Source organism: Pseudorca crassidens, chromosome 6 (assembly GCF_039906515.1).
Source record: "Pseudorca crassidens isolate mPseCra1 chromosome 6, mPseCra1.hap1, whole genome shotgun sequence".
Classification (NCBI taxonomy): domain Eukaryota; kingdom Metazoa; phylum Chordata; class Mammalia; order Artiodactyla; family Delphinidae; genus Pseudorca; species Pseudorca crassidens.
Window position 1 is genome coordinate 124,499,783 of NC_090301.1, and position 25,690 is coordinate 124,525,472.

At 61.2% G+C, this 25,690-nt stretch overlaps 2 protein-coding genes across 7 annotated transcripts in view; one reads left to right on the plus strand and one right to left on the minus strand.

The window, feature by feature from the left end:
• The window catches only part of MYO7B (myosin VIIB), a 72,046-nt gene extending 48,804 nt beyond the window's left edge, over nucleotides 1-23,242 (plus strand). For both annotated transcript variants that reach the window (XM_067742258.1, XM_067742259.1), the window contains 23 exons: nucleotides 15-142; nucleotides 4,206-4,332; nucleotides 6,391-6,510; nucleotides 6,893-7,066; nucleotides 7,656-7,883; nucleotides 9,180-9,347; nucleotides 12,387-12,504; nucleotides 12,592-12,718; nucleotides 13,778-13,944; nucleotides 14,933-15,114; nucleotides 15,934-16,064; nucleotides 16,382-16,539; nucleotides 16,698-16,851; nucleotides 17,369-17,524; nucleotides 18,385-18,490; nucleotides 19,275-19,388; nucleotides 19,610-19,697; nucleotides 20,726-20,832; nucleotides 21,322-21,507; nucleotides 21,734-21,850; nucleotides 22,068-22,151; nucleotides 22,336-22,455; nucleotides 22,867-23,242. In XM_067742258.1, coding sequence (XP_067598359.1) covers nucleotides 15-142; nucleotides 4,206-4,332; nucleotides 6,391-6,510; nucleotides 6,893-7,066; nucleotides 7,656-7,883; nucleotides 9,180-9,347; nucleotides 12,387-12,504; nucleotides 12,592-12,718; nucleotides 13,778-13,944; nucleotides 14,933-15,114; nucleotides 15,934-16,064; nucleotides 16,382-16,539; nucleotides 16,698-16,851; nucleotides 17,369-17,524; nucleotides 18,385-18,490; nucleotides 19,275-19,388; nucleotides 19,610-19,697; nucleotides 20,726-20,832; nucleotides 21,322-21,507; nucleotides 21,734-21,850; nucleotides 22,068-22,151; nucleotides 22,336-22,455; nucleotides 22,867-22,968 — 3,162 coding nt within the window. In that variant the 3' untranslated portion in view covers nucleotides 22,969-23,242. The remainder of the gene's footprint in view (nucleotides 1-14; nucleotides 143-4,205; nucleotides 4,333-6,390; nucleotides 6,511-6,892; nucleotides 7,067-7,655; nucleotides 7,884-9,179; nucleotides 9,348-12,386; nucleotides 12,505-12,591; nucleotides 12,719-13,777; nucleotides 13,945-14,932; nucleotides 15,115-15,933; nucleotides 16,065-16,381; nucleotides 16,540-16,697; nucleotides 16,852-17,368; nucleotides 17,525-18,384; nucleotides 18,491-19,274; nucleotides 19,389-19,609; nucleotides 19,698-20,725; nucleotides 20,833-21,321; nucleotides 21,508-21,733; nucleotides 21,851-22,067; nucleotides 22,152-22,335; nucleotides 22,456-22,866) is intronic.
• Nucleotides 23,243-23,791: 549 nt separating this feature from the next.
• The window catches only part of LIMS2 (LIM zinc finger domain containing 2), a 39,800-nt gene continuing 37,901 nt past the window's right edge, over nucleotides 23,792-25,690 (minus strand). For all 5 annotated transcript variants that reach the window (XM_067742281.1, XM_067742284.1, XM_067742283.1 and 2 more), the window contains 3 exons: nucleotides 25,516-25,564; nucleotides 25,275-25,350; nucleotides 23,792-24,630 (listed from right to left, as the gene is read on the minus strand). In XM_067742281.1, coding sequence (XP_067598382.1) covers nucleotides 24,483-24,630; nucleotides 25,275-25,350; nucleotides 25,516-25,564 — 273 coding nt within the window. In that variant the 3' untranslated portion in view covers nucleotides 23,792-24,482. The remainder of the gene's footprint in view (nucleotides 24,631-25,274; nucleotides 25,351-25,515; nucleotides 25,565-25,690) is intronic.

Consider the following 25,690-nt stretch of genomic DNA (forward strand, 5'->3'; position numbering starts at 1 on the left):
CTTTGGGTTTCAAGGTGGCCAGCCAGCTGAATATCAGGGAAGAGGCATTTGATCCTGACGAACCCATCTCAGACCGACCCATGTCCAATCTGGAGAAGGTGCAGTTCATTGTGGGTTATGCCATCCTGCGGCCCAGCCTCAGGTCAGTCCCCACCCCCGTCGCACCCCATTCAGAACATGGGACCCCTCATTGGCTCTCAGCCCATGGCTGCAGCCCTGTCCTGCTCCCTACCCTGGGGCCTGCAGGCTGGGTCTCAGGACAGCAGACGTTATCATCAAGGGTTCTCTATTTGCTCTGGGTTAAAACCCCTGGGTGAAACCCAGTTTTAGGAAGACAAATTCATCATGGGCTGGTGATTCATTTGATAACCAGCTTTAATGCAAGTCCGTTTAAATGGGCAAGTCCCTCATTTATGTTACATATATTTTACTTTATATACAATTTGCTTTACAGGAATTGTGTTTTTATAGAAATTTAAAGAACCATGTATACTGCTGTCAGGGACAGACTACTGTATCTCAAGGGTTCACATATTTTAAGTTATTATTTTTAACCAAATTGGGGGAATTTGGGGCATTATTTCTTCAAATGTTTTTTTCTACTTCATTCTCTCTCTCTTTTCCTTTGAACTCTAATTAAACCTATGGAAGACTTTTATATTATCCCTCACATCCCTGAGGGTCTGTTCATCCCTGCTTTCTTTTTTTCTCCTCTGTTCTTTAGATTGGATAGTTTCTATTAATCTATCTTCACATTCACTGATTTTTCTTTGGTCTTCCCCAGTCTGCTATTATACCCATCCAACATTTTTTTAAAATTTCAGATGTTATATTTTTCAATCCTAGAGTTTGCAATTGGTTCTATTTTATAGTTTCTGTTTCTCTGCCAAGATATCCTGTTTGTTCATTCACTATGAGCATAGTGTCCTTTACATCTTTGAGCACAGTTATGGTAGTTTTTAAACCTTTTCTGATAAATCCAATATCTGGTTCATCTTGGGGCCAGTTTCCACTGATTGCCTTTTCTCTTGAGAATGGTCATGTTTTCCTGTTTCCTCATATGTCCAGTACCTGACTGTTATTTTCTCAGAAATCTAGTACTTTGGGATTGTATCCTAGACATTTGGGGATGATATGTTTAGAGACTCTGGAATCTGTTGTATTCCTTCAGAGAGTGTTGACTTTTCATTTTGGCAGACAATTAACTTGGGTGGATTCAAACTCTGCCTCCCTTTGGTGAGCAGCACCTGGAAACCCTGTTCAGTTATTTTAGCCTTTGCTGGACTACCTGGAGTCTTCCCCACACATGTGTAGATCAAGGGTGAGCCAGAGATTCAGGAAGATTTTATATGCAAAATGTAGGACTGCTCTTCTTTGGCTGTCTTCATTACAGGATTTCTCTTTTCACTTTCAACTGCTGTGGGTACCCAAACTCTGTCTTCTGGTTCTTCAAGCCAGTAAGACTAGCGTTTTAGCTGCCTGCATGACACTAACATGGCAACTCTTCCAACTTAGTTGGTTCTACTGGTAATTCTCTCATGGTTAGTCCTCACTGGCCACCACACCCTCCAACATGGCAGACCCATATAAGATGATTGTGGGTTCTTCAGATACCCTGTAGACACTTCCACACAGTCCTGACCCCAGCTGGGGGCAATACTGTCTCAGAGATCCCTTGACGTTCTCTGTCATCTCTAGACCCTAATGGAACATACCACAGCCTCTTAACCACTGGGACCCTCTGGAATGATGGTTGACCTGCTTGTGTGGATCCCAGCAAGATGCCTGAAGCCCAGCTCCTTCCATGGCCTCCTCTTGGTCAACCGACACCCATCCACGCTTGCCCCACCAAACTGTACAAGTGCAGTTCTCAGCTCTTGACTGTTCTTTCTCCATCTTGCCCATCAAGGGTGGCTTAGACTTCTCTAGCAGGAAGCAGACACTAGTCTCTTGTTCATGGAGACCCCCAACTTGTATCTCCAGGGGACACAAACGAAGCACTCTCAAGAGCTCTGTCGTCATGCCCCATTCCAGTACCCTGGGGTGGTCCAATGGGCTGCTGGGGCTCATCATGCCTCAGATGGGGAGTGAGATGGGTCCCGTCTCTAGCAGACAGTCCCCATCTCCATTAGCAGTTCTCCTGGGTCCCCCCTCACTCCCCCTCACTTAGATGTAGTGAAGATGAGCCAGAGATCTCTCTACTCCCATGAAGTCGCTTCCAGGGATCACCTTTCAAATTTCTCACCTTCCTTTATGCAGGCTGGAGATGGCGTGCTGGCTGGACTGGCTCTGCCATCTTTTAGTAAATCCTACAAGAGTGTACCTCTTTAGAATATTGAGTATTATCAGCTGTTTATCCTTGGCTTTGGACTCTTAGCCAAATTCCAAGACAAAGCAAATGCCCCACTTCACATCCAGCCACACGTTTGATAAATGTTTATTAAGTACCTGCTCAGGGCCAGGCCCTGGCCTGTGGGCTGGGGATGTAGAGATGAAGGCAACGTGTCTCTGTCCTCAAGGAGCCCATCCTTTAGTTGGGGAGCATGGGAGGACCCACAGACCCACAATAACTGCCTGTGCTAAGGTGGTGATCCAGTGGGGGCACCGAAAAAGAGTAGGGCCAGGTAGGGTGGGAAGGAGGAGGGGTGTTCGCTAGACAGAGGGAGAGGGTGATCAGGGCCACAGAGTTCTGAAACAGCCTGAGGGTCTGGAATTCCGGATGATTTGTCCCAGCTGGGGCCCGGAGTTTGAATTCAATCCTTAGAGCACAGGGAAAAGCTTTAAGAGAAGACCATGATCATAGATGACTTCCAGAAAGATCTTCCTGGCAATGACATGGAGGGATGGAGCCTGGGGGTGGGAGGCCAGGAGAGGGCTGCTGCAGAGCTGATGAGGGAGCCCAGGGAGCAGAAGTGGAGAGCAGGGGACAGAGAAATTTTCCAGGAGACAGATAGTAGGATGTGGTGGCTGATGGGTGGAGTCGGGGGTGGCCCCCAGATTTCCCATCTGGGAGAGTGGTTGATGGCAGTGCCTGCAGAGGCTGCAGAAGGAGGAGGTCTGCTGGGACTGACTGTACTGGCCCAGGAAAGCTGGCCGTGCACATCTCCTCTGAACTCTGTGGTCAGCAACGTGACATTGGTAGCTTGAAATCAGCACTGGTGGGAATATTTACACCACAGAAATTGGCAAATGCAATGAATTTCAGGGCTTTTTCCCCCAGAAGAGTTGGTTGTTAAACATTTAGGAGCATACCGCTGTGTAATTAGGGGAAAGATGCTGGTCTCTGGATGTGTGAGGTTGGAGAGGCTAATGTGACACTTTTATAAGTCGATAGAGGCTTGAGTCAGCAGGGAAGAGTGGAGGAAAGCCCCTTCCCCAAGAGGACACAGAGAAGAGAGGCTCATGAGCCTGTGGGAATGGGAACTGATCAGGAGGTGAGGAGTTGAGGGGTTCTCCCTTGAAGTCCCCACTCTCCTCCCTGCAGTGGCGGGGTGGGGGGTGCTGCATTCAGGGGAAGGGGGAGGACCTCTAGGCAGAGGGAAAGGTTTGAAATAACTGTGAGGTTGGGGAAAGGAACAGATCAGATTGGGCTGATCTACTAGGAGCAGGGCTTTGGCTGGAGATCCCTCGGCCCTCCCTGTAGCTGTGACCCACAGCTGGAGGGTCAAGGTGCTGTGAGCAGAGTGGGTGAGGGCGGGAGCAAAGGCCCAAGGGGCCGAGATGACTGACTAGGAGGACGGAGGGCTGAGGCCTTGGGAAGACAGGAAACAAGGGCTATCAGGAACGGGGGTGCAGAGGGACTTCCCTGGTGGTCCAGTGGTTAAGACTCCACGCTCCCAATGCAGGGGGCCCGGGTTCGATCCCTGCTCAGGAACTAGGCTCCGTGTGCCGCAACTAAGACGCAGCACAGCCAAATAAATAAATAAATATTAAGGGGGAAAAAAAAGGAGTGGGGCTACAGAGCCCACTGGGGAGACATTGGAGGGAGCACAGTCCTGGGAGATGACAGGGTCCACGGTGGGCCTGGATGTGAGGAGGTGAGGGTGTGCAGCAAAAGCAATTGGAGGCGAGGAGGCTGGAGGTCCCCCTGCAGACATGTCTGCCCCTAGGGGTGCAGAAGGAGCTGTGTGCCCCTGTGCCCCGTTCTCCTCTTCTCCCCCAGAGCCAGCCCCCTGCCTGGCCTCCCAGCGCTCCGTGTCTTTTAGGGACGAGATTTACTGCCAGATCTGCAAGCAGCTCTCGGAGAACTACAAAACAAGCAGCCTGGCCCGGGGCTGGATCCTGCTTGGCCTGTGCCTGGGCTGCTTCCCGCCCTCCGAAAGGTTCATGAAGGTGGGAAGGGCCGGGGGCAGGGGCTGAAGGCGGGGGCAGCACGGGTGGGCCCGGGGCCCTGGAGCAGGTCCAGACATCCTGACGCATGCATGGCCCAGTTCTCCTGCTAGTGCAGGCCAGGCTGGGTATCAGTGCCTGGGCTTCTTTGAGCCTCAGTTTCCCGTCTGCAAAAAAGGATGCTCCTTCCAACCTCTAATCAGGATCTGCAGAGTCATCTTACCTGGGCTCAGTCACCAGGAGACAATGAGACAATCAATGGGTGCAGTGGGCATTGAAAAGGCAAAGGGGTCTGAGGAGTGAGCACCAACCAGAGATTGGCTGCAGCGTCTCTCTCTAGGCCTTAGAACTAACAAGGGAGGTGCTTTCAAGTGTTGGAGGCCCCAGCCTTTGCTACTCTAATATACCTTTTGGTTCTGATGATAAAAATAATATGTAGGGGGCTTCCCTGGTGGCGCAGTGGTTGAGAGTCCACCTGCCGATGCAGGGGACACGGTTCGTGCCCCAGTCCGGGAAGATCCCACATGCCGCGGAGCGGCTGGGCCCGTGAGCCATGGCCGCTGAGCCTGCGCGTCCGGAGCCTGTGCTCCGCAACGGGAGAGGCCACAACAGTGAGAGGCCCACGTACCGCAAAAAAAAAAAAAAGTGTAATATGTAGGATATGAAGAAAATCTAGAAAGAAAATAAAAGTCATCCCCACACCCAGAGGTAACTTCCATTACAATTCCTGGCCTTTTGTGGTGTGATAGGGTCATACTTGGAATCACATAGAAAACAATATCACTACCTCTTGTCCCTTCAGGGACAGCAGGAAGTGTGGTCACCCTGGCCACCTGCCCTAGGCCCTGGGCCACCCTTGACACCAGTAAACCCTTCCAGGCTGCATCTCCTCAAAGAATCTCTCTGAGAGACAAAAAAGTTTTCAATGCCTTGTTTCAGCATCTTATCAAACATATTTTGAACATCGGCTCTCCTGCAGCTTTCACTTATCTTATGTGTCTTCTCATGTCATAAACTGTTCCCAAATGGCTCTGCTAATGCCATCTGTTAGTGCTGTCCCAGCGCGTATTTCACTCATTGATGGACATTTAGGATCCATCTTCCAATTGCCCATCACCATAAACACCACTATGATTAAAAACTATAGGGACTTCCCTGGTGGCACAGTGGTTAAGAATCCGCCTGCCAAAGCTGGGGACATGGGTTCGAGCCCTGGTCCGGGAAGGTCCCACATGCCGCGGAGCAGCTAAGCCCCTGCACCACAACTACTGAGCCTGTGCTCTAGAGACAGCAAACCACAACTAGTGAGCCCACGCACCACAACTACTGAAGCCCATGCGCCCTAGAGCCCATGCGGCACAACTACTGAGCCTGCATGCCACAGCTCCTGCAACCCGCATGCACTAGGGCCTGCGTGCCATGACTACTGAGCCCACGTGCTGCAACTACTGAAGCCCGCGTGCCTAGATCCCGTGCTCTGCAACAAGAGAAGCCACCGCAATGAGAAGCCCGCGCATCGCAACAAAGTGTAGCCCCTGCTCGCCACAACTAGAGAAAGCCCACGTACAGCAACGAAGACCCAATGTAGCCAAAAGACTAAATAAATTTAAAAAATGAAAAGCAAAAAAACCTATATATCTCCCTTTATCATAGGTTTGAATTATTAAGTCGAAGAGTATGTACATTTTTAAACTATGTACTATTTAAAACATATTGACAAATGACTCCTCAGAAATGCCGTGCAATTGATATTTCTTCTCACAGTGTGAGAGCCCCATGTCAATGCACCTTTGCCAACACTATTATCATTTTTATTTTCATTTAAAAATTTTTTCCAGTTTTACTGAAATATAATTGACATATAACATTGTTCAAGTGTAGGGTGTACAGTGTAGTGATTTTAGATAGGTGTGTATTGCAGAATGATTGCCAAGTAAGGTTAGTTAACACATCCAACATCCATAGTTACAATTAGTATCACAGTTTCTAGAATCTGGACAGTAAGTAGAAAGTGTCCTCTATTCTAAGTGTCTTCGTCCCCTTCCCTTCCTCGCCCACCAGTATCTGCTGAACTTCATTGGTCAAGGGCCAGTCGGCTACGGGCCCTTCTGTGCTGAGCGCCTGAGACGCACCTGTGCCAACGGGGTGCGCACGGAGCCGCCCTCCTGGCTGGAGCTGCAGGTAGGGGCGAGAGACGGTCCATGTGGGGTGGTGCCAGCCGTCATGGCTCTTCCAGCTCATGGGGCTGCCGGCAGGAAGTGTGCACTCCGGGCCCGTCCACCGCCTTCTGTGCCTGTGGTCCCTGGGCGCGGCCCTCGCCCAGTCTGTCAGTTCAGTAGCAGATGTCCGTTGGCCAGGACTTTTGTTAACTCCCTGCCGAACCGGGTGGGGCTTCAGAAGCCTCCTCCCCCTGGAACCCACAGGGATGAGCCAGCAGGGGCAGCGTGTTGAGAAGAGGGGATGGTGGACCGGCCTCCCATCCCAGGGTTCCGGGAGCACCAGCGCCGGCAGCTGAGTCCAGGAGCCTCCCGGGTAGAGGACCTGAGTCTTCGTCTGTCCCCAGGCTGTCAAGTCCAAGAAGCGCGTCCCGATCCATGTGACCTTGGCGACTGGAGAGAGCCTGACCGTCTCGGTGGACTCAGCCTCGACGTCTCGGGAAGTCTGCCTGCACATCGCCCACAAGCAGGGCCTCAGCGACCACGTGGGCTTTTCCCTGCAGGTTGCCGTGTACGACAAGGTACTGGCCAGGGGGTCCCATCCACAACCCGCCTATCAGCCTAGCCACCGCTCGCCTTGCCGGCTGCCAAACAGATACGAACACAAACTCCCACTCACAGACATGCCTCCTAACCAGGCAACGTGCCCTCCTGCCCCAGCACTCATGCGCTCAGCCCAGTGGCTGTACCTCGGCCCCAGACGGTGTCACAGGCACACTGGTAGGTCCCCCCCCCACATCCTGCTCCAAGCCCCCCACGCTGGGAGCTCAGACTCCCATGTAGCAGTGCGGAGGTCACACCAGCACTGCCCCACCTGAACCCCACCTCGTCGCCCCCCCAGATGCTCTGACGCCCATGGCCACAGCCTCAGACCGAGACGTGCTCACGCCAACCAACCAATCAGTGTTCCGACCCCATCACGTGGGCATGTGCCGCCTGTGGGCGGGGCGGGCAGGGGGACAGTGTTGGGGGGGTGATTGACAGTCCACGCCACGTGGGGAGGAGTCCCTCGGGCGTCCAGCGGGCTCTTGTCCTCCGTGTGCCAAGGGCAGGTGGGGCAGCCTGACATGCAGCAGTCACTCACCCCTGCCGCCCCGATTCTGGCCTCAGTTCTGGTCCCTGGGCAGCGGGCGCGACCACGTGATGGACGCCGTGGCCCAGTGTGAGCAGCTGGCCCGGGAGAGGGGCGAGAGCGAGCGCCAGACGCCCTGGCGCCTCTACTTCCGGAAGGAGTTCTTCACCCCGTGGCATGACTCCCGGGAGGACCCGGTCAGCACCCGCCTCATTTACCACCAAGTCCTCCACGGAATCCGGTCTGGCGAGTACAGCTTCGAGAAGGTGAGGGGACCGCGGCCGTCAGGGCCCTGAAGACCCATCCATCAGACAGCCTGAGGAAGCGCCCTGTTCCAGCGCAGGGGCGGCAGGGACAGAGCAAGGGCAGCTGGGCTGCGGCCACCAGGGATGGCCGTGGGGAGCTGGAGGGCAGGCCGCCAGGGGAGAGGAGCGGGCCCGGGGGTGCGTCCGCCAGTGCAGGTCCCTGGGCCCCTCTGGGCGCAGCTGTCCCTGCCCGGCCGCCTCCATCTCGTCCCTCAGCCATAGGTTTGCTCAAGCCGCTGGGGTTTGGGGCACCTGCAGCAGGTGGGGAAGCCCTCCCATCAGCCCCGAGCCCACCTGGCCTCACCACGGCAGCTGCTTATGGGGCAGCAGGGCCTGGGGGTCAAGAACATGGCCTTGGAGCCCCAGCACTTGAGTTCAGGGCCCACCTGTGCCTCTTCCTGGCAGTGTGACCTTGGAACTTCAGGTCACCTCTCTGAGCCTCTGGCCCTCATCTGGAAAGTGCAGAGTCACCTGAGCTTTCCGTATGTTTGTGAGACTCGAGGGAAGGGAGCTTGTGCACCGGAAGCCCTAGGGCAGCACTGCACCTGTTCAGTGGGTGCAGACCTCCCGGGCCTGAATCGGAGGGTGCTGCCCTGGGGGTCGGAGGCAGCCATGGCAGCCCTGGAGGCCTGCCTGGAATGGGGCAGTGGGCAGGGAGAGGCAGGGGTGAGGGGAAAAGGGGGCCCAGAGGGCAGGCAGCTGGGTGGCCGGGCAAGGTTCTGGTCTCCCGGGAAGCACTGGGCTGCTTGGAGCAGGAACCCTGCTCTGTGCTGTGCATGCTGGGGCCTTACACAGGCTTCCACCCACATGAGCCCTGCAGAGGCCATACAGGGGTGGCCACTGGTCACCTTTGCTCAGTGAGGACTGGGGGAGACAGGGTGAAGGCCTCGCCCACACTCACCCCACTCAGACAGCAGTGTTTGGGGCTCCACCCAGGCCTCAGAGCTCCCTCCCACACATTCTCTGGCTCCGGAGGGCTGAGAGACGGGCACAGGGGATCCCCCCTTGTCCTCAGGCAGAGGCCCCGCAGGGCTCAGGCCAAGGCTGCTGGGAGGTCCTTGCCTGCCAGCCGGAGCCCAGCCCGTGTCGGGGCCCAGTCGGGGCTCGCGGAGGTTCTGCTGTGTTGGGGGAGGGGCAGGTCCTGCCTAGCGGAGGTGGCTGGTCACCTCTGCTGCGCCGGGGCGAGAGCGTCCTGGGGGAGGGTGGGCTCTCAACGCCCCCCCCCCCCCCCCGCTGTGTGTCCCCCGGGCTGTGCAGGAGAAAGAGCTGGTGCAACTGCTGGCCCAGTGCTGCGCCGTGCAGCTCGGCGCCTCGGTGAGGAGCCAGGCCGTCCAGGAGCTGCTGCCCAGCTGTGTCCCCGCCAAGCTCTACAGGACCAAGCCCCCAGAGAAGTGGGCCAGCCTGGTCACCGCCGCCCTCGCTGAGGTCAGCTCCCCAGAGCCTGTGCACTGGGGCTGTGCAGCTCTTTATGGGGGCCCTGGGGGCCCTGGGGTGTGTAAAGCGGATGGAGACCCCGTGACGAGTCCCCACTCACGGGGGGTTGGGAGACTAACTTGCCACTCAGCAGAGCCCTGTCTCTTCAGGTTTAAAGAGTCTCGCTCAGGTCCACTCCCTCTGACAGGCCCGTTCCGTCTTCCCTCCTCCTTCCACGGTGGCATCCTGCCATAGGTCAGGGCAGCTCAGCCCTGCACTGGTCTCCACTGCAGTGTCGGGCTGGGCCCGGGGAGGGCATCCCCAGCTGCTGACCACGAGCGCGCCCTTGCCTCGGCACCAGTCCCGCCCTGTGAGGCCCCATCCTGGCCCCAAGCCTTACGGTGTCCCCTTGCTGGGCCCTGTGTGCCCGGGGCTGGCTCTGGACAGCAGGGAGGGCTGCCCCTCTTCTACCCCTGCTTGGTCAGCCCGCACCAAGTGAAGGCGGCTCCCGGAGGCTCACAGCCTCGTCCCCTAGCCTCTACCTGCACCTCCCAACACCCGCTCATGTTCTTGGGATCACCCGCACCAGCGGAGGTTTCTGCTGCTCCTAAACTTCCACCCCAAGAAGGGACAAAGACAGGCTGTCTGATTCAGTCCCCCTGTCTCTCTTCCCCTCCCCACAGGGCTGTCCCAAACCCGGCCCTCTGTCAGAGCCTCCTTCCTCATAGGGTGCTTTGCTCTGCAGCGTGGCCTGAGGGTGCAAAGGCATCTCTGAGGACCTGGCTGGCTGGTGCAGCTGCTGCAGGAGAGCTGTGCACGGGAGGTTACTGAGGATACAAGCCTTTGGTTAATGCCTCCCCCTGCATTAACTTGCACTGGGGGCCAAAAAAGAACACGATAGGCAGTGGGAAATACGAAGGCAACATGGCGCTTGTCTGTCAGGGGTTGAGAGCCCAGTGGCAGGGGGATAAGCCCCAGGGGAGTGGCAGCAGGGGCCATCCAAGTGCGGAGAAGGGCAGGGAGGATGACCAAGCAACACACTTTCCATTCTGGCAACACAGGAGGAGGTGCTCAAAGTGGGTCCGTAGACAAGGGTCCTGTACGCCTGCGGCAGGGGATGCAGCTTGGTCTTTCCTGCTCTTCGGGTGTCACAGTGCACAGCCCTTAGGAAAGGCTCTAAGAAGTCCTGCAGGACAGAAGCCTGATTGTCCTACCCAATGTTCCCCGCACAAGCTTGACCACATATGTTCTGTTCCACAAGGCAGAGGCTAGCATCCCTTGGGGACAATCCTTGAACGGGAATTTGGGGAAGCAAACCCTGTTGGTTGTTCCTGTTGTTTCCCAGCCTGAGAGACCATGGACGTTTTAGGGCTAGTATGAGACGGAGGGGAACAAGAGATGCACACAACCCCAGATTAACATGAGTGAGAAGTGGCTTCGTAATTTGGGAAGGGGCAGTTGGGGTGAGAGTAAAAAATTAGGAAATTCACACCACACTTTTTCCAAAGTGGACATAGTTTCACTGATTTTTTTCCATTAAACACTTAAAACCTGGGCATTACCAAATAAACCAGAAAATACAAATACAAAAACAACAGGGAAATCACCAATAATGTCACATCAAAGAGCTCATCCCTCTTAAGCTCGTGTCCTTCTAGACTGCCTTATTCACATGTACACAATGGAGACACGCATATGATTGGAGTGAGAGAAACACGCCTTTTTTTTTTTGGCTGTGTTGGGTCTTCGTTGCTGCACATGGGCTTTCTCTAGTTACGGCGAGCGGGGGCTACTCTTCCTTGCAGTGCGCAGGCTTCTCATTGCGGTGGCTTCTCGTTGCGGAGCACGGGCTCTAGGCACGTTGACTTCAGTAGTTGTGGTGCACAGGCTCAGTAGTTGTGGCTCACGGGCTCTAGAGCGCAGGCTCAGTAGTTGCTGCACATGGGCATAGTTGCTCCGAGGCATGTGGGATCTTCCCGGACCAGGGCTCGAACCCGTGTCCCCTGCATTGACAGGCGGATTCTTAACCACTGCACCACTAGGGAAGCCCAAAACATACCTTTTTAAAAAATAAAAATAGGATTATCATTAGATAACTTTAAAACATGCTTCTTTACTTCACTTAATAGTTTGCAGCCTTACTTCTGTGTCACTCAATACCGATCTCTCTGTTTTTAAGGGCTGCATAGTACTGTATTCATGAGTTATAATTCACTTTACTGATTCCTACTGATGAATGGTAAGGTCATGCCTCATGTTTCACTGTTAAAACAGCAAGGTGAACCTCTTTGTAGATACAGCTTTTCTACGTTTGCCAGTTATTCAATCAGGATCAATTTCTAGAAAAGGGATTTCGGAGCGTGTGACTGCCCTAAAATCCCTGACACCCGTTGCGTACTGCCAAGTCTCAGGTGGGATGTATCAACTTACATCCCCCAATCCAGTATCTGAATGTTACCCAACCACCTTTTAAAGTAGGAACCAGAGAAATGACATTTTATTCAGCAAATTAACAAGAAAGCTCAGTTGGGTGTTACAGCCAGCGATGAGCACAGAGCAGTGAGATGGGGAGAGGAAAGGGTGAAGGTGGGGGAAAGCCGAGGACCCTGAAAGACGCCTCCCGAATGTGCAGACGAAGAGCTCCGCAGAAGAGAGGCAGAGGGGCACCAGCAACACACAGACACACACACCGTGCTTGGCCTTGGGCACGGGGCAACATGCAGCCCCTTGAGGCCAGTGTTGGCGAGAGCCCGCCTGAGCCCGCAGACGGGGGCCCGCAGACACCTGCACGTGACCCTCACAGGCTTCCAGGCTGAGGCAGGAGCCTGGCCCTACAGCCTCTGGAGCTCTGATGCTGAGGAGGGGAAAGCCTCCCTTCCTTCTCAAGACCGCCCACCAGAGCCTCCCACCCAGCCCTCGCCGGCACTGGCCTGGCTTTAGGCAGAGGCTTCCCAGAATGATCGAGCAAATGAGCACCCTGGGCGCTGGGTGAGCAGTTAGGTGGGGGGTGATGAGCGATGGAGGTGACACGTCACCGTGTCCTCCGAGCAGGCCCCATACACCCAGAAGCAGACCACGCCGCTGGCCGTGCAAGAGCAGGTGGTGAACACCGCCTGCCTGAAGTGGCCGCTGCTCTTCTCCCGGCTATTTGAAGTCACCACACTCTCAGGTAACGGTGTGTGACCGGGTACGAGGGTGCCGCTGGGCCCACACCTCGGGCCAGGCCAGGCTTCACACTTCTGTCTCCTTCCGCCAGGCCCCCGACTGCCCAAGACTCAGCTGATCTTGGCTGTTAACTGGAAGGGGCTGTACTTCCTGGACCAGAAGGAGAAGATGCTCCTAGAACTCTCTTTCCTGGAGATCATAAGCCTGATCACCAACCGGTGGGTGCCCTGAGGGAAGAGGCCCCAAATCTCTCTCTCCCCACAACCTCAGCCCTTGGGGGCTCCAGGAGAGACAGGGAGAGGAGGAGGGACATCATCCCTGGGAGCCCGGCTGGCTCATACCACGTCACACGCGTGGTGTGATGGCCGCTGGATCGGGACCCACCTTCCACTGTCCCAGGGCCAGCACTGTGTCTGTACATCATGCGTTGCCTTCTCAGGCTTCCTTTAGAACCCAGCCCCCCTGGAAAGGGGCACATAAGCTTGCAGCCTCCAGGCTGTACGTTCACTTACAGGCTCCTTCCCTTCTCACGGGGGGGAAGCACTCACTCGGAGGTGCCAGCCGTCTGGGAGAGGGAGCGAGGGACAGGGCTGCGTGTGCAGGGCACAGAGCAGCAGGAGGGCGGCCTTGCACGCCTGGTGGGACCTCAGACACCCTGTCCCTGTGCTCTCCACGGCTCACACCTTCTAAGAAGGCCTCCATGCCCTTCGGGAAGGCCTGCTTGTGCCCTGCCAGAGCCCCTGATTGGTTAAAGCACAGCCCGGTGTGGCCACTGTGGTCAATACCAGTGTGTGCAGGGCGCAGGCTGGCCACCACTTACTGAGGCTGACCGTGCTGGGTGCTCTCTGCTATGCCAGTAAGTCCCCCCAGCACCCCCAGTCTGCAGATAAATAAACGGAAGCACATAGAGGCTGGGTAGCTCGCCCAAGCTCACCCAGGCTGGCGCTCCATCTCAGCGCCACCGTTCTTTGCGGTGGCCCTCCACGCTGGCCACCACCTTGCCTGCCCGGAGCTGACCCCACAGACTGGGGCTCAATACCACCACTGCGTTTGGAGCCCATGGGAGCCTAAGCTCTGGCCCACCTGCCCACACACACAGCGGGGCCTGGGACTGGGGCAGACTTGCTCTCAGCCCCTGGCCCTGCCATGGCTCTGGACTCGCTGCTCGCTTTCTTCATCTGTAACTCAGGCGGGTCACCCCGCCCAGGCTGTCGAGGGGGTGACCCAGGGGGAGGGTGGAGTAGACCTCTGGTCACATTGCCCCCTTTCGCCCTCAGGGACACCCAGGGTGGGCAGAGGCTGGTGCTCGTGACGCTGCACGAAGAGGAGTTCAAGTTCAGGTCCCCCAGCAGCGTGGCCATCGCCGAGCTGGTGGCCATGTTTCTGGAAGGCTTGAAGGAGAGGTCCGTGTTCGCCATGGCCCTGCAGGACAGGAAGGCCACAGGTACCCAGCCAGGTGGGGAGGGGACCCGGTGAAGGTGGGTGGCTTGCTCGTGCCAGGTCCCGGTGATGACGTGGCAGGCGGGCACAAGGACTCGAGCAGAGAGAGGGAGAGAGGCCACCAAGCCCTCGGGGGGCAGCGGTAGGCAAGGCCTTCCCATGTGCAAGATGAGGAGACTCCAGGAGGGGGTCTCAAACCCTCCAAAGTGAAGTGCGCTGAAGACTGTCCTCGTGCTGGAAGCGTGGGGAGGGCCAGCGCCCTCACCTGCAGAGAACAGCTGGGCCACCCGCCCGTGCCTTGCATACCATCCCCACAGCTGCCCTGTTGTCCCATTTTACAGGCAAGGACTGGAGGCTCAGAGAAGGGACACAACTTGTCCAGGGCCACACAGCTCAGGAGGGGGGTGGGGGGCGGGGTGAACCCGGGCAGTCGAGTCCTCGGCCATGGCTTCCCTGAGCACGGCTGGAAATCAGGCTTCAGGAGGGAGGTAGCAGGGGAGGGCTGTGCACAGGATCTTAAGTGCAGTAAGAAACGTCAGCGGAAGCTTTGCCCCTGGGGCCCATTCCATCCTCACAACAGCCCCAGGAGGGAGGGATGACTTTCTTCATTTTACAGTTGAGGAAACAGGCTCAGAGAGGTCACCCAGCTCCCGGGCAGGCTTGGTGACTGCCAGCTGGTATTCTGTTCCCTTGGTCCACCTGCCTCCCGGCTTGCGAGCCATCTCCTTGTCAGGCGTCTGAGCAGGTCTCCCCAGCTCCTGCCACCCCAGGCTCTGTGCCTGTCCAGGCCCCCTGAGGGCCAGAGCTCTGGGAATCCCACCACCAGCTCACTGTCAGGGTGGCCTTGGGCCCACTGCTCTGCATCTGCGTTTCCCCACCGGTCAAAGGAGATGGCCCACAGGGTGCCAGCCCAGCCTGTGGCCTCCGCTGAGCCCTTGGGAAACGGCATCTTCTCTGCCCCGTGTGTGTGTCCGTGTGACCTGGATTTGTAGAGGATGCCGCCCTCCTGCCCTTCAAGAAGGGGGACTTGCTGATCCTGACAGAGAAGCAGGGGCTGCTGACCTCTGAGAACTGGACCCTGGCCCAGAATGACAGGACCAAGAAGACGGGGCTGGTGCCCACGGCCTGCGTCTACACCATCCCAACGGTCACCAAGCCCTCGGCAGAGCTGCTGGTAACTCATGCTCCCCTGCCCTCAGCTGGGTACCCGTGGGCACCTGGGGAAGTGGCCGAGATGCCCGGCCTGGGGTCCTAGCTCAGGGGCCTGGGACCCACCTCACGGATCCTGGGCAATCACGTCAGCTCTGCCGGCCCCATCGTCCTTCTGGGGTGACGGAGAGGCAGGAAGTGCTTGCGCAGTGAGTGCCTGGTGCAGCGCTCGGCATTTAGTAGGTGCTCAACCAGTGGGCATTCCTTCCACCCCTCCCACAGGGACTGTCCTGGGGATGCATCCGTCCTTGTCTCAGCCACATTTAAACCCTGACCCGGGGGGCCACCCCACCCCGGCGCCCAAGACCAGCCCCCCAGGGGGACAGGACAGACAGGCCTTCCAGCGTGCATGTATTGAGCGCCAACTGCGTGCCCCTCGCCTGCAGTACAGGATTGAACACAGTAGTGTCCCCGCCCTCAAGGAGCACTGGGACGAACGACGACTTGATGGCAAGCGAACGGAGTGCCACCAAGGAGGAGTACCTGTTGTTATGGGAGCAGATCCTAGGGCGGGGGCCTGCCCTGTCTGGGAAGCCATCCCTGAGGGACTGGCACTTGTGCTGAGGCCGGAAGCAGTGGGCCTGAGAGCCCGCTTAAGGGAAGGGAAACAGGCTCAGAGACACTGAGTCACTGATCCTGGGTCACACAGCAGGTGACACAAGAAGGGTAGACCCAGGCCTATCCAGCCCCGTGGTCCGGCCCCTCCCGAGTCTCTGAGGCAACTAGGCTAGGAGGAGCTAGTGGGCAGGGGCTCCTGGACACCCACAGACCCGTGCCCTCACAGAGCTTGCTGGCCATGCCACCAGAGAAGCGGAAGCTGGCAGCCCAGGAGCGGCGGCCCGCAGAGCCGGCCCCCGAGGAGCAGCCTGAGGAGAAGCTGCACACCTTGGAGGAATTCTCCTATGAGTTTTTTAGGTGACTGCCCTGCCCACCCCCAGAACCCACCCCAAGCAGCCTCGCTCTCCGCTCCCCGGGGGCTGGAGGCCATGAAAGCAGGTGCGCTGCCCGCCTGGCCTCTCTGGGCAGGGAGGGGACCCTCTGACCCTCCCCCCACCACCCCGTTTCTGAGCTGAGAGCTGTGGGCACAGAGGGCATCCCCGTGGAGACCTGCACCGGAGCCCGGGGCTCTCTTGCCACTTTGTGCGTGGGGCTCATGGTGGGGAGGGGACAGAGAGGGGCACGGGCAGAGGAGGCGTGAGGAGGGCCCTCACCCCCGCCTCGATCCCTGACAGGGTCCCGGAGAAGGAGACGGTCAGCAGAGCCGTGCTGCCCCTGGCCCGGCCCCGGGGCCGCCTGTGGGCCCACTCAGCCGAGCCGCTGCGGCAGCCTCTGCTCCGGCGCGTCCACGCCGACGCCGAGCTGCGGGATGTCGCCTGTCGGATCTTCATTGATATCCTTTCCCGGCCAGCCTGCCCCAGCCCCGCAGCCCGCCCGCCAGGGGGCCGGATCTCCCAGGGCACAGCGCTGCCCCGGGGTCCGCGCGGGCCTAGGCTCGGGGGTCAGCGGTGACAGGCAGCCCCGCCGGCGCATTCTCCTTGACGGCTGCACCCGTCCTCAGGTACATGGGCGACTACCCCTCTCGGAAGGCCTGGACCTCCCTGGAGCTCACCGACCAGATCTTCTCGGCGGCCCTGCAGGAGGCGGCCCTGCAGGACGAGGTTTACTGCCAGATCCTGAAGCAGCTGACGCACAACACCAACAGGTCTGCGGGGACCAGGGAGGGGCAGAGGGCACCGCACGCGCGGGTTGCCATGCCCAGGGCCCCCTCAGGCCTCGCCCCAGCCCCCGAGGCTGTGTCCACTGTTCAGAGGGGGAGGCTGCCCCTCATAAGGGCGACCCTCGCAGTAACGGTGGGAAGGTTGGGACCCGGTGTGTCCCTGACTTCCTGGGCTGGCCAGAGCCGGGGGTGGGGGTGGGGGAGGCAGACCTGCCCTGGGCCCTGCCTCTCCCCCTCTCTCCTTTGTCTCCTGGGCAGGCCCTAGCCTCTCTAAACCTCAGCACCCTACTCCACAAAATGGGCACGATAGCATCCCCTCCCCTTCTCGTGGACAGGGAAGCCGGTGGCATTGGCAGCAGGGCAGCGGCTGCCTTGCCCAGGGCCTCAGGCAGGCCTCAGCTCATAGCATAAATCCTACAAAGCCCCATCTCCCCGAGGTGCCTGGCTGGCCCGGGCTTCCGGGAGGGGGCCCTCCCGGGCTGACCGGCACTTCCATCTGCAGGCACAGCGAGGAGCGGGGCTGGCAGCTGCTGTGGCTCTGCACCGGCCTCTTCCCGCCTGGCAAGGCGCTGCTGCCCCACGCCCAGAAATTCATAGACACGCGGAGAAGGAAGGTGCTGGCCCCCGACTGCAGCCGCCGCATCCAGAGGGTCCTGAGGTGAGCCTGACAGCTCCGAGGCCCCCGGGAATGTCGGCTTGGGGATGCCGGGGGGGCCCCGCAGGTCCTCCAGGAGCTCATGGTCCAGTGCGGACACCCGCCAGTGGAGCCAGACTCGGCTTCCTTTCTAGAAGCTGGTGTCAGTTTGTGGAGGCGGGACCAGGTCCCAGCAGCCGGGGAGGAAGATGGAGAGTGAGGCCCCAGAGGGTTGCAGGGTGGCCAGGCTGGTCAGTGGAGGTTTCTGGCCATGAGCTCCTCCTGCCCCTGTGGCTGCCTGTCCAGGGCAGAGAAGGAACTACCCTGAGGCCAGAGGAGGACCTTGATGTCCCCAGCCACCTGTGTGTCCCCCTAGCCCAGCCCACAGTAGTTGAGCTCAGACCCATCCCTGCCAGCCCATCCTGCAGTTCCTCCCTGGCTCTGCCTGCCCTCCAGCCCTGGCTTGGTCTCCTGTGTCTATGCAAGAGGGTGGGGTGACCTGGTGAGCAGACGTGACAGTGAGTGGCAGCCTGGGTCGCAGTGGGGAAGGTGGGTGTCCCCATCCCCAACCCCCTGCCCAGCTGTGTGGGAATAAGAACATGACTCACCCTGCCTACTGGTGCCGGGCCCAGGACCCCTGGCCAGCCTGGGTCCCTTCCCCATGTGTGTCCTCAGAACCTCGGGGCACCTGGGAGTGAGGCCAGGCTGGCCACTGCTGCCTCCTCTAGGCCATGTGCCCAGCACCGCAGGCAGGGCAGCCCCCCAGAACGGCGGTGGTCTCGGGGTTGGCTTTTGTTTTGTACCTGGCACAGAGCTTAGCTTAGAGGCTGGGCCCAGGTGAGGGTGTCGGGTGGCATGTGCAGCACGTGCACTGTCTGCTCCAGGACGGGGCCCCGGAAGCAGCCCCCGCACCAGGTGGAGGTGGAGGCCATGGAGCAGAACGTCTCCCGCATGTGCCACAAGATCTGCTTGCCCAACAACACGAGCGAGGTGAGGCCCTGCGCCCCCCGGGGACCCGCAGCTGGAGCAAGGTCCCTCCCCACGGGGGTCACCCGAGGAGAGCCGGGAGACACCGCCCGACACGGCTGTTTCCAATATAGAGTGGATGGTCTCCCCTTCAGCGCTCTCCTAGCCCTGCCCCGTCTCCCCCGAAACTACCGCTTCGCCCCACCCCAGTCCCCATGAGCATGAACTGAGTGCTGGGCGCCCTCAGGTGCTCCGGGCCACACAGGGGAGGGATGGGCCCCGGGGAGGCTGGAGTGCAGTCGGGAGTCTGGACGTCCCAAAGGTGTGGGGGGCATTCCAGGCTGGGCACAAGGGAGAAGAGGCCACAGGGCTGGGGGCCCCTCAGGCTTCCGACCCAGCCCCGGGACATGGTGAGCAAGGGCCGCCATGGGGTGCCTGCGGACAGACCCCAGTCGGCCTCTGGGGACGGCGGAGGGGACAGGTGGGAGGCGGGAGACCCTCGGCCAAGGGGCAGCAGTGGAGCGAGGGCGCCCTCACAGCCCTCCCCAAGCGGACTGTGGCCTTGACGAAGTTCCCGCAGTCTGGCTGCAGGCTCTCAGAGCAAGTTCAAAAGGCTGGGACTCTTGGGACCCCAAGACAGCGCGCCCTGTGACCCAACAGCGCATACATCCGGCCAGGTTTCCAGAGGGGGAGTCTTGCCCTTCTCAGGACAGGGCAGGCGCGACCCCAGCCCCAGGCAGCAGGCTGTTGAGGGTCACCCCGGCCCGGGCCGCGTCCTGAGACGTTCCCCTGCCCCCTCTCTGCCCAGATGGTGCAGGTGGGCACCAACACCCGGGTGCGGGAGGTGTGCGACAGCATCGCCGCCCGGCTACAGCTCGCCTCCTGGGAGGGCTGCAGCCTCTTCATCAAGATCGCGGACAAGGTGCGCGGCCCAGCAGGCCAGGGGCCTGGAGGGAGGGCGGGCGGGCGGGCGGAGGTCTCCCACGTGCGCTGGGCCAGGCCCCCCGCGGCACACAGGGTGAAGGGACCTAGGCAGGAGGGGTCGGAGCCCCAGTGCGGCACCTAGCCTCCCAGGCCAGAGATGGGTCCCTGGAGGCCGCACACCTGCATGCCTCCCTGTGCCCTCCTCTCCACCCGGCCCAGGTCATCAGCCAGAAGGAGGGAGACTTTTTCTTTGACTCCTTGAGGCAGGTGGCCGACTGGGTGAAGAAGAACAAGCCCCAGAAGGAAGGTGAGGGGAGGGCTCTGTGGGGCAGGCTGGGGCCAGGAAGGAGGGGAGGGGCCGGGAGGTAGGGGTGGGGCGGGGAAGGAGGGGAGCGGCGGGGCCGGCAAAGAGGGGAGGGGCGGGGAAGGAGGTGTGGGGCAGGCAAGGAGGGGAAGGGCGGGGAAGGAGGGGAGGGGCCGGCAAGGAGGGGTGGGGACGGGAAGGAGGAGTGGGACGGGGAAAGAAGGGAGGGGCGGGGAAGGAGGGGAGGGGCGGGGCCGGGAAGGAGGGGAGGGGCGGGGAAGGAGGGGAGGGGCGGGGAAGGAGGGATGGGGCCGGGAAGGAGGGGAGGGGCCGGGAAGGAGGGGTGGGGCCGGGAAGGAGGGGTGGGGCCGGGAAGGAGGGGAGGGGCCGGGAAGGAGGAGTGGGGCGGGGAAGGAAGGGAGGGGCAGGGAAGTAGGAGTGGGGCCGGGAAGGAGGGGTGGGGCCGGGAAGGGGAGGGGCCGGGAGGCCGGGAAGGAGAGGTGGGGCGGGGAACGGGCGTTGCAGGGATGTGAGGCGGGGCAGGGCTTGTCTGACTCCTGGGCCAGGGTCAGGCGGCTCCCCGGGCCACTCCTGCATGGCTATGCCCATTCATTTATTCATTTATTCTCATTCCCCTTCATGTTCCCTGGGTCATGGGTAGGCCAGGCCTGGGGCCAGGCGGTCAGGCCCTGCCCCTGGAGCTCTCCCAACTCCGGCAGGGGCCGGGCATGCGGCAGGCCTAGAACACATGGCGGGACTGCGGGGTGATGGAGGGTGCATGGGGGCAGAGAGGGCGGAACGGGGCCTGACCCCACGGGGAGATCCGCGAATGCTGCTGGAAGAGGGGGCTTCCACACTCATCTTGAGGGATGAGGAAGAGCTGGGGCCCAGGGAGGAAGAGGCATGGAGGCTGTCCAGCTGGGGAGGCCGCAGTAACAAACAGCGGCGATGCGAGGGGCCAAGGGGCAGGGTGCGGGGGTGGCGGGCAGCGCCCCGGGCCTGGCTTGGTGCTCACTGCCGCCTCTATCCAGGGGCTGCTGTGACGCTCTCCTACCAGGTGTACTTCATGCGGAAACTGTGGCTCAGCGTGGCCCCAGGGAGAGATGTGAAGGCAGACACCATACTCCATTACCATCAGGTACCCGGGCCGCCCCTCCTGGTGGGCGCCCCTCCTGGGGCCACCCTCGCTCCAGCCCACACCTGCCCTGAGAGTGGAGCTCAGCCGCCTCGCCCCTGGGCACCCAGCTCCCGCCCAGGGCCTCACTGTGGGCTCGCCGCGCCCCTGAGGGTTCTGGAGCCAGGAGCAGAAGGACAGCGGCGTCTGGAGACAGCGGCCGCACCATCACCTGCAGCATGCCTGCCTGCCTGCCGGGGCGGGGAGGTGCGCAGAGGGTCCTGCAGCCCGTGGAGCACTGGCCCTTGCCCTGAAGGGGTAGAGCAGGCCTCGGCCTCCACGGCAAGACGGCAGGGAGCCCTGCCTCCATTCAGTGGCCTTCCCTCTGCTGGACACCTTACCCTGATGACCTTAGCTTTTTGCAGCCTCGGTTTCCTGGATGGGGGCGGGCTACCACATGAGCATGAAGCCGGGCGTGGCTGCAGCCTGAAGTCCAGTTTGTCCTTCACCCAGGAGCTGCCCAAGTACCTGCGTGGGTTCCACAAGTGCTCACAGGAGGATGCCGCCCACCTGGCAGGCCTCATCTACAAGGCCCAGTTTGGCAATGACCGGTCCCAGTTAGCTAGCATGCCCAAGGTCCTGAGGGAACTCGTGCCTGAGAACCTCACACGTCTGATGTCCTCAGAGGAATGGAAGAAGGTCTTTGGCAGGGGCTGGGGAGGGGCCCCTCGGCTGCTGTCCCCACAGGGACCCCGCCCAGGTGCCACCGTGGGGGGTGGCCTGGGTCCGCTGTAGCACCTTCCCCGCGCTGTCCACGGCCTCAGGCAGTAGCTGCCGCTCTGGGCCAGGACCTCGGGGCCTTGTGTGGCAGCCCGGTCGGGCAGTGGCCTCCACTCAGGCCCTCACTAGCCCTTGCTTCCCCCAGCGCATCCTCCTGGCCTGTGACAAGCACAGGGACATGACAGTGGAGGAGACCAAGGTGGCCTTCCTGAAGTGGATCTGCCGGTGGCCCACCTTCGGGTCTGCCTTCTTCGAGGTGAAGGTAGGCCGCGCCCCAAGCCCGGCCATCCTGGCCACGCAGGCCCCGCCCGGCTCTGGCCCCAGCAGCCTGAGCTTCTCCCCAAATCACGCCACGGGTAGGGCCAGCGGCCAGGTCTGGGGGAGCAAGTGTGCACGTGTGTGCGTGCGTGCGTCTCGGGGAGGGGCCGCCTGGCCTCCCAGGCTGGGCTGTGATCACTGTGACCCCCCTCCCTCCCCAGCAAACCTCGGAGCCCTCCTACCCGGACATCATCCTCATCGCCATCAACCGGCACGGGGTTCTGCTCATCCACCCCAAGACCAAGGTAGTGGCAGGACCCCGGGGACTGCGCCAGGGTCCTTGGGCCCCTGCGCAGCTGGGGCTGCCCTCCTGGGCTCCCACACATGGCCCCATGGGCTCTGGAGGACCCCGGGCAGCAGCTCAGACTCAGGGCCCCTGGGCCGTCTGGACTTTGATTGGCTTCTACCCACCGCCCACTGTGCCCCCAGGACCTGCTCACCACCTACCCCTTCACCAAGATTGCCAGCTGGAGCAGCGGCAGTACTTACTTCCACATGGTGCTGGGGAGCCTGGGCCGGGGCAGCCGCCTGCTGTGTGAGACCTCTCTGGTGAGCCCGAGGCCCGGGGGCCTTCTCCCAGCCCAGACACGAGGGACCCAGAGGCTCCGGACACTGGGTTTCCCCGACCCTGACCCAACCCCCTGGCCACCAGGCGAGTTGCTCCCTGGGAGGACGTGGCCCCCATGCCTGGGGTGGGCAGGCCAGGCTGGGCCAGCAGAGGAAGGAGGTGCAGCTCAGGAAGGGCTGGGCGTGTCACCCAGGGGGGCAACAAGGCCTGGCAGGGGGGCCTGTGGTCCCAGGGAGGGAAGGGGACTCGGGGCCCAGCCGCAGGAGCCCTGTTTCTCTCTTCACGCCCTGCCCGGTGTGTCACTGAGGCAGAGGTTGGGCCCCGCAAGCTCTGGCCCAAGCCCCGCTTAGCTGTACCCCTCAGACTCCGACCCCACCCTTCCCCCCGTCCAGGGCTACAAGATGGACGACCTGCTGACCTCGTACGTGCAGCAGCTGCTGAGCACCGTGAACAAGCAGCGGGAGCCCCGGACCTCAGTCCCGGCCAGTCCCTAGCAGCGGGGCCTCGTGCCCATTCAGCCTCCCTCTGCAATCGGGGGGTCCTGGCGGTACTTCCCGAGGACCTGCCCTCTGGTGGCAGCCTTTCAAGTCACCCTCTCCCCAGAACCCCCAGCACCACCACCCTGTGGCACCCCAGGGCCCCCCCCACCGGGTGCTGACTCTGAGGGCCAAAGGGCAGGGCCGGGACTGGCAGGCCTCCAGGCCGACGGACGGATGGCGGGGAGGACTCCCCCCCAGGAATGTTCAATAAAAGTTCCGCAGAACAGTGGGGAGTGTGTCAGCGAGAGACGAGGGTCGGGCTGGGGCTCGGGTGGGCAGCAGGTCCAGCAAAGGCTTCCTTCCAGAGAAAGCAAAAAGCACTGCGGCTCGTCCAGGCCCAGCAAAGGACAGCTCCGTCCTCATGGTGTGACTTCCTTCGTGTCTCCCTCCTCCCTTTCCTTCCACCCCCACCCCTTCCCTTCCTCCGCCTCAGACTGCAGAGACGCTTTCTACCGGCCCCTCTGCACACCTTTCCTCCTTCCCCCGCCCGGCACCGGACACGGGCTGCCGCCAGGAGGGTCTGCTGGAGGTGGCTGCTGGCTTCGCTGCCCCGAGGGCGGAGCTGCACGCGGGGCCTCGGAGCCTGGGCTGGGCGCCCACGGCCCCCGCCAGCCCTGTCGGAGCCTGTCCTCCGACTCCACCCACCGGGCCAGGCTTCAAGGACTGAGGGTCTCTGTCGGCAGCCTGGCCCTGGGATGCCTGTCTGGTCTGGCATCTGTCTCCCTAACCCTGCGGCAGCATATCCGCCGCAATGTCACAAACCACGCAAGCGCTGGGGTCGTGTAGAAAAGCCTTCATTCGTTGTGCAAGTGTGAGTCCCAAAACCAGGGTCCCACGCTGTCCTCCCCGGAGGGCAGGAATGAGCCGCCCACCAGAGCCCACCACCTCCTGGCCCCAGGCTGCACCGGGGAGTCAGCGGGTGCCCTGGCGGCGGGGCGAGCGGGGGCCCTCCCGCTGCTGCGTGGGCTGAAGAAGCGGGACTCGCCGGCCTGGCCTGGGCACGAGGCTCCTGCTTGGCTGAGCACGTGCGTGGTCGGGGGACTGCAGGGTGGCTCCCCGGGGGCGCCCACCCACATGGCCCTGGGGTCCGGGCGGCCGCCTGGCCGTGGGCTGCACCTGTGCCACGGGGGGCGGAGGCTGGCCAAGCTGCCACAGAATGCGAGCCACGAGGCCTCCTGCGGGGATGGGACAGGTCAGGACAGGCCGGCCCAGGTGACCCTGGCCCTACTTGCTTCTGTCCCTGGAAGACCTCGGGCCGAAGCTGTGGACGAGGATGTGTCACAGGCTTGCCACGCCCAGGCCCCTGCCCCGTGGCCTCTGGCCTCGTGGAAGGAGGGAGGGGAGGGACGGGACGCCTTGGGGGGGATGCTGAGCGGAGAGACGGCAGGGAGAAGCCGCAGGTTCGGGCAGCGGGGGCGGGCGGCGAAGCGGGGGGAGCAGGAGGAAGATGCGGGCGGCGGGCGGGCCTCTCAGGCGGGCTGGAGGCCCGCGGACTTGGGCTGCGCCCTGCGGGCTGCCAGCTCCGACAGCTTCTTCAGCCGCTTCTTCAGCTCCAGCGGGAACTTCTCGTAGCACCTCTTACACACGGGCTTCATGTCGAACTCCACAAACTTGTTCCTGCAGAGGAGGGGCAGCGGCCAGGAGAGCCGGGGTCTCCTCGGACCCCCGGCCCAGAGCCCACCACCTCCCCTACCCCAGCCTGTCCCCCTCCCACAGCCGGCCAGGTCCGGGGGTCACCTTCTGGCCGGACGCCATGGGAGATGAGGAGACGGGCCTCCAAGCCTCCCTTTCTGCCTAGAGACTTCTCTGGAATGCTGAAACTCCAGAACCTTCCCTCTTGTCCTCAGACGCCGGGCCGCACCTCACCTCACCTCACTGCTCCAGCTGTCCTTCCCCTCTCAGCCTCCTAGGTGAGGTCTGGCTCCTTTGGCTCTGAGCGTGTTTCCTGCTCCCTGAGCCGGAGTGTCCTTCCCTCCCCAGAGGCCGGCGCCCTTCCGAGTGCGGAGGCTAGTGTGACTCTTCCTCCCACCATGCCCCGGGGGGGTCCCTGCACCTGCCTTCTCGGGGCTGGGGCTGCCCCTGCTCCCACTGCACCCCCAGGGCCTGATAACAGTGGTCGTTCAGGGAGGGTCGGACGAAGGGTAGAGCCCGTGGCAAGCCGACTCCAACGTGAGCCCCTGACGGGCTCCGGGGTGGGGGGGGACGCCCTGCAGGTCTCTGCCCTCCTCGGCCCCCGACCCCTGGGAGCCAGCACAACTTACTTCAGGGTGAGCCGGCTGTTGCAGGTAGAACAGGAGAAGCAGTGCACACACCAGGCCTTGTTGAGGGCCGACACCACTGTGAGGGGCAGATGGGGGCTTAGCGGCCGCCCCCCAGGCCAGCCAGAGGCCCAGCTGTGCACACGGAGGGCCAGCTGGGCACGCAGCTGCAGGACCCACAGCCCAGAGAGTGCGGGGGAACGGGGCCTGGGGCAGGAAGGGGGCACAGGGACAGGGGCCTTACCATCGCCCTCGATCACGTGGCTGCAGGTGTAGCAGACGTCCCCAAAGAGCTGTGGACAGAGCGGGTGTTAAACATGCCGCAGGCATTCATGCCCCAAGCTCAGAGCCAGGAGTGTGGTCCCCACCCGCCCCCCGAAGGGCAGCTCTCAGCAGCCACCTGGGCCTCCTGCCAGGGC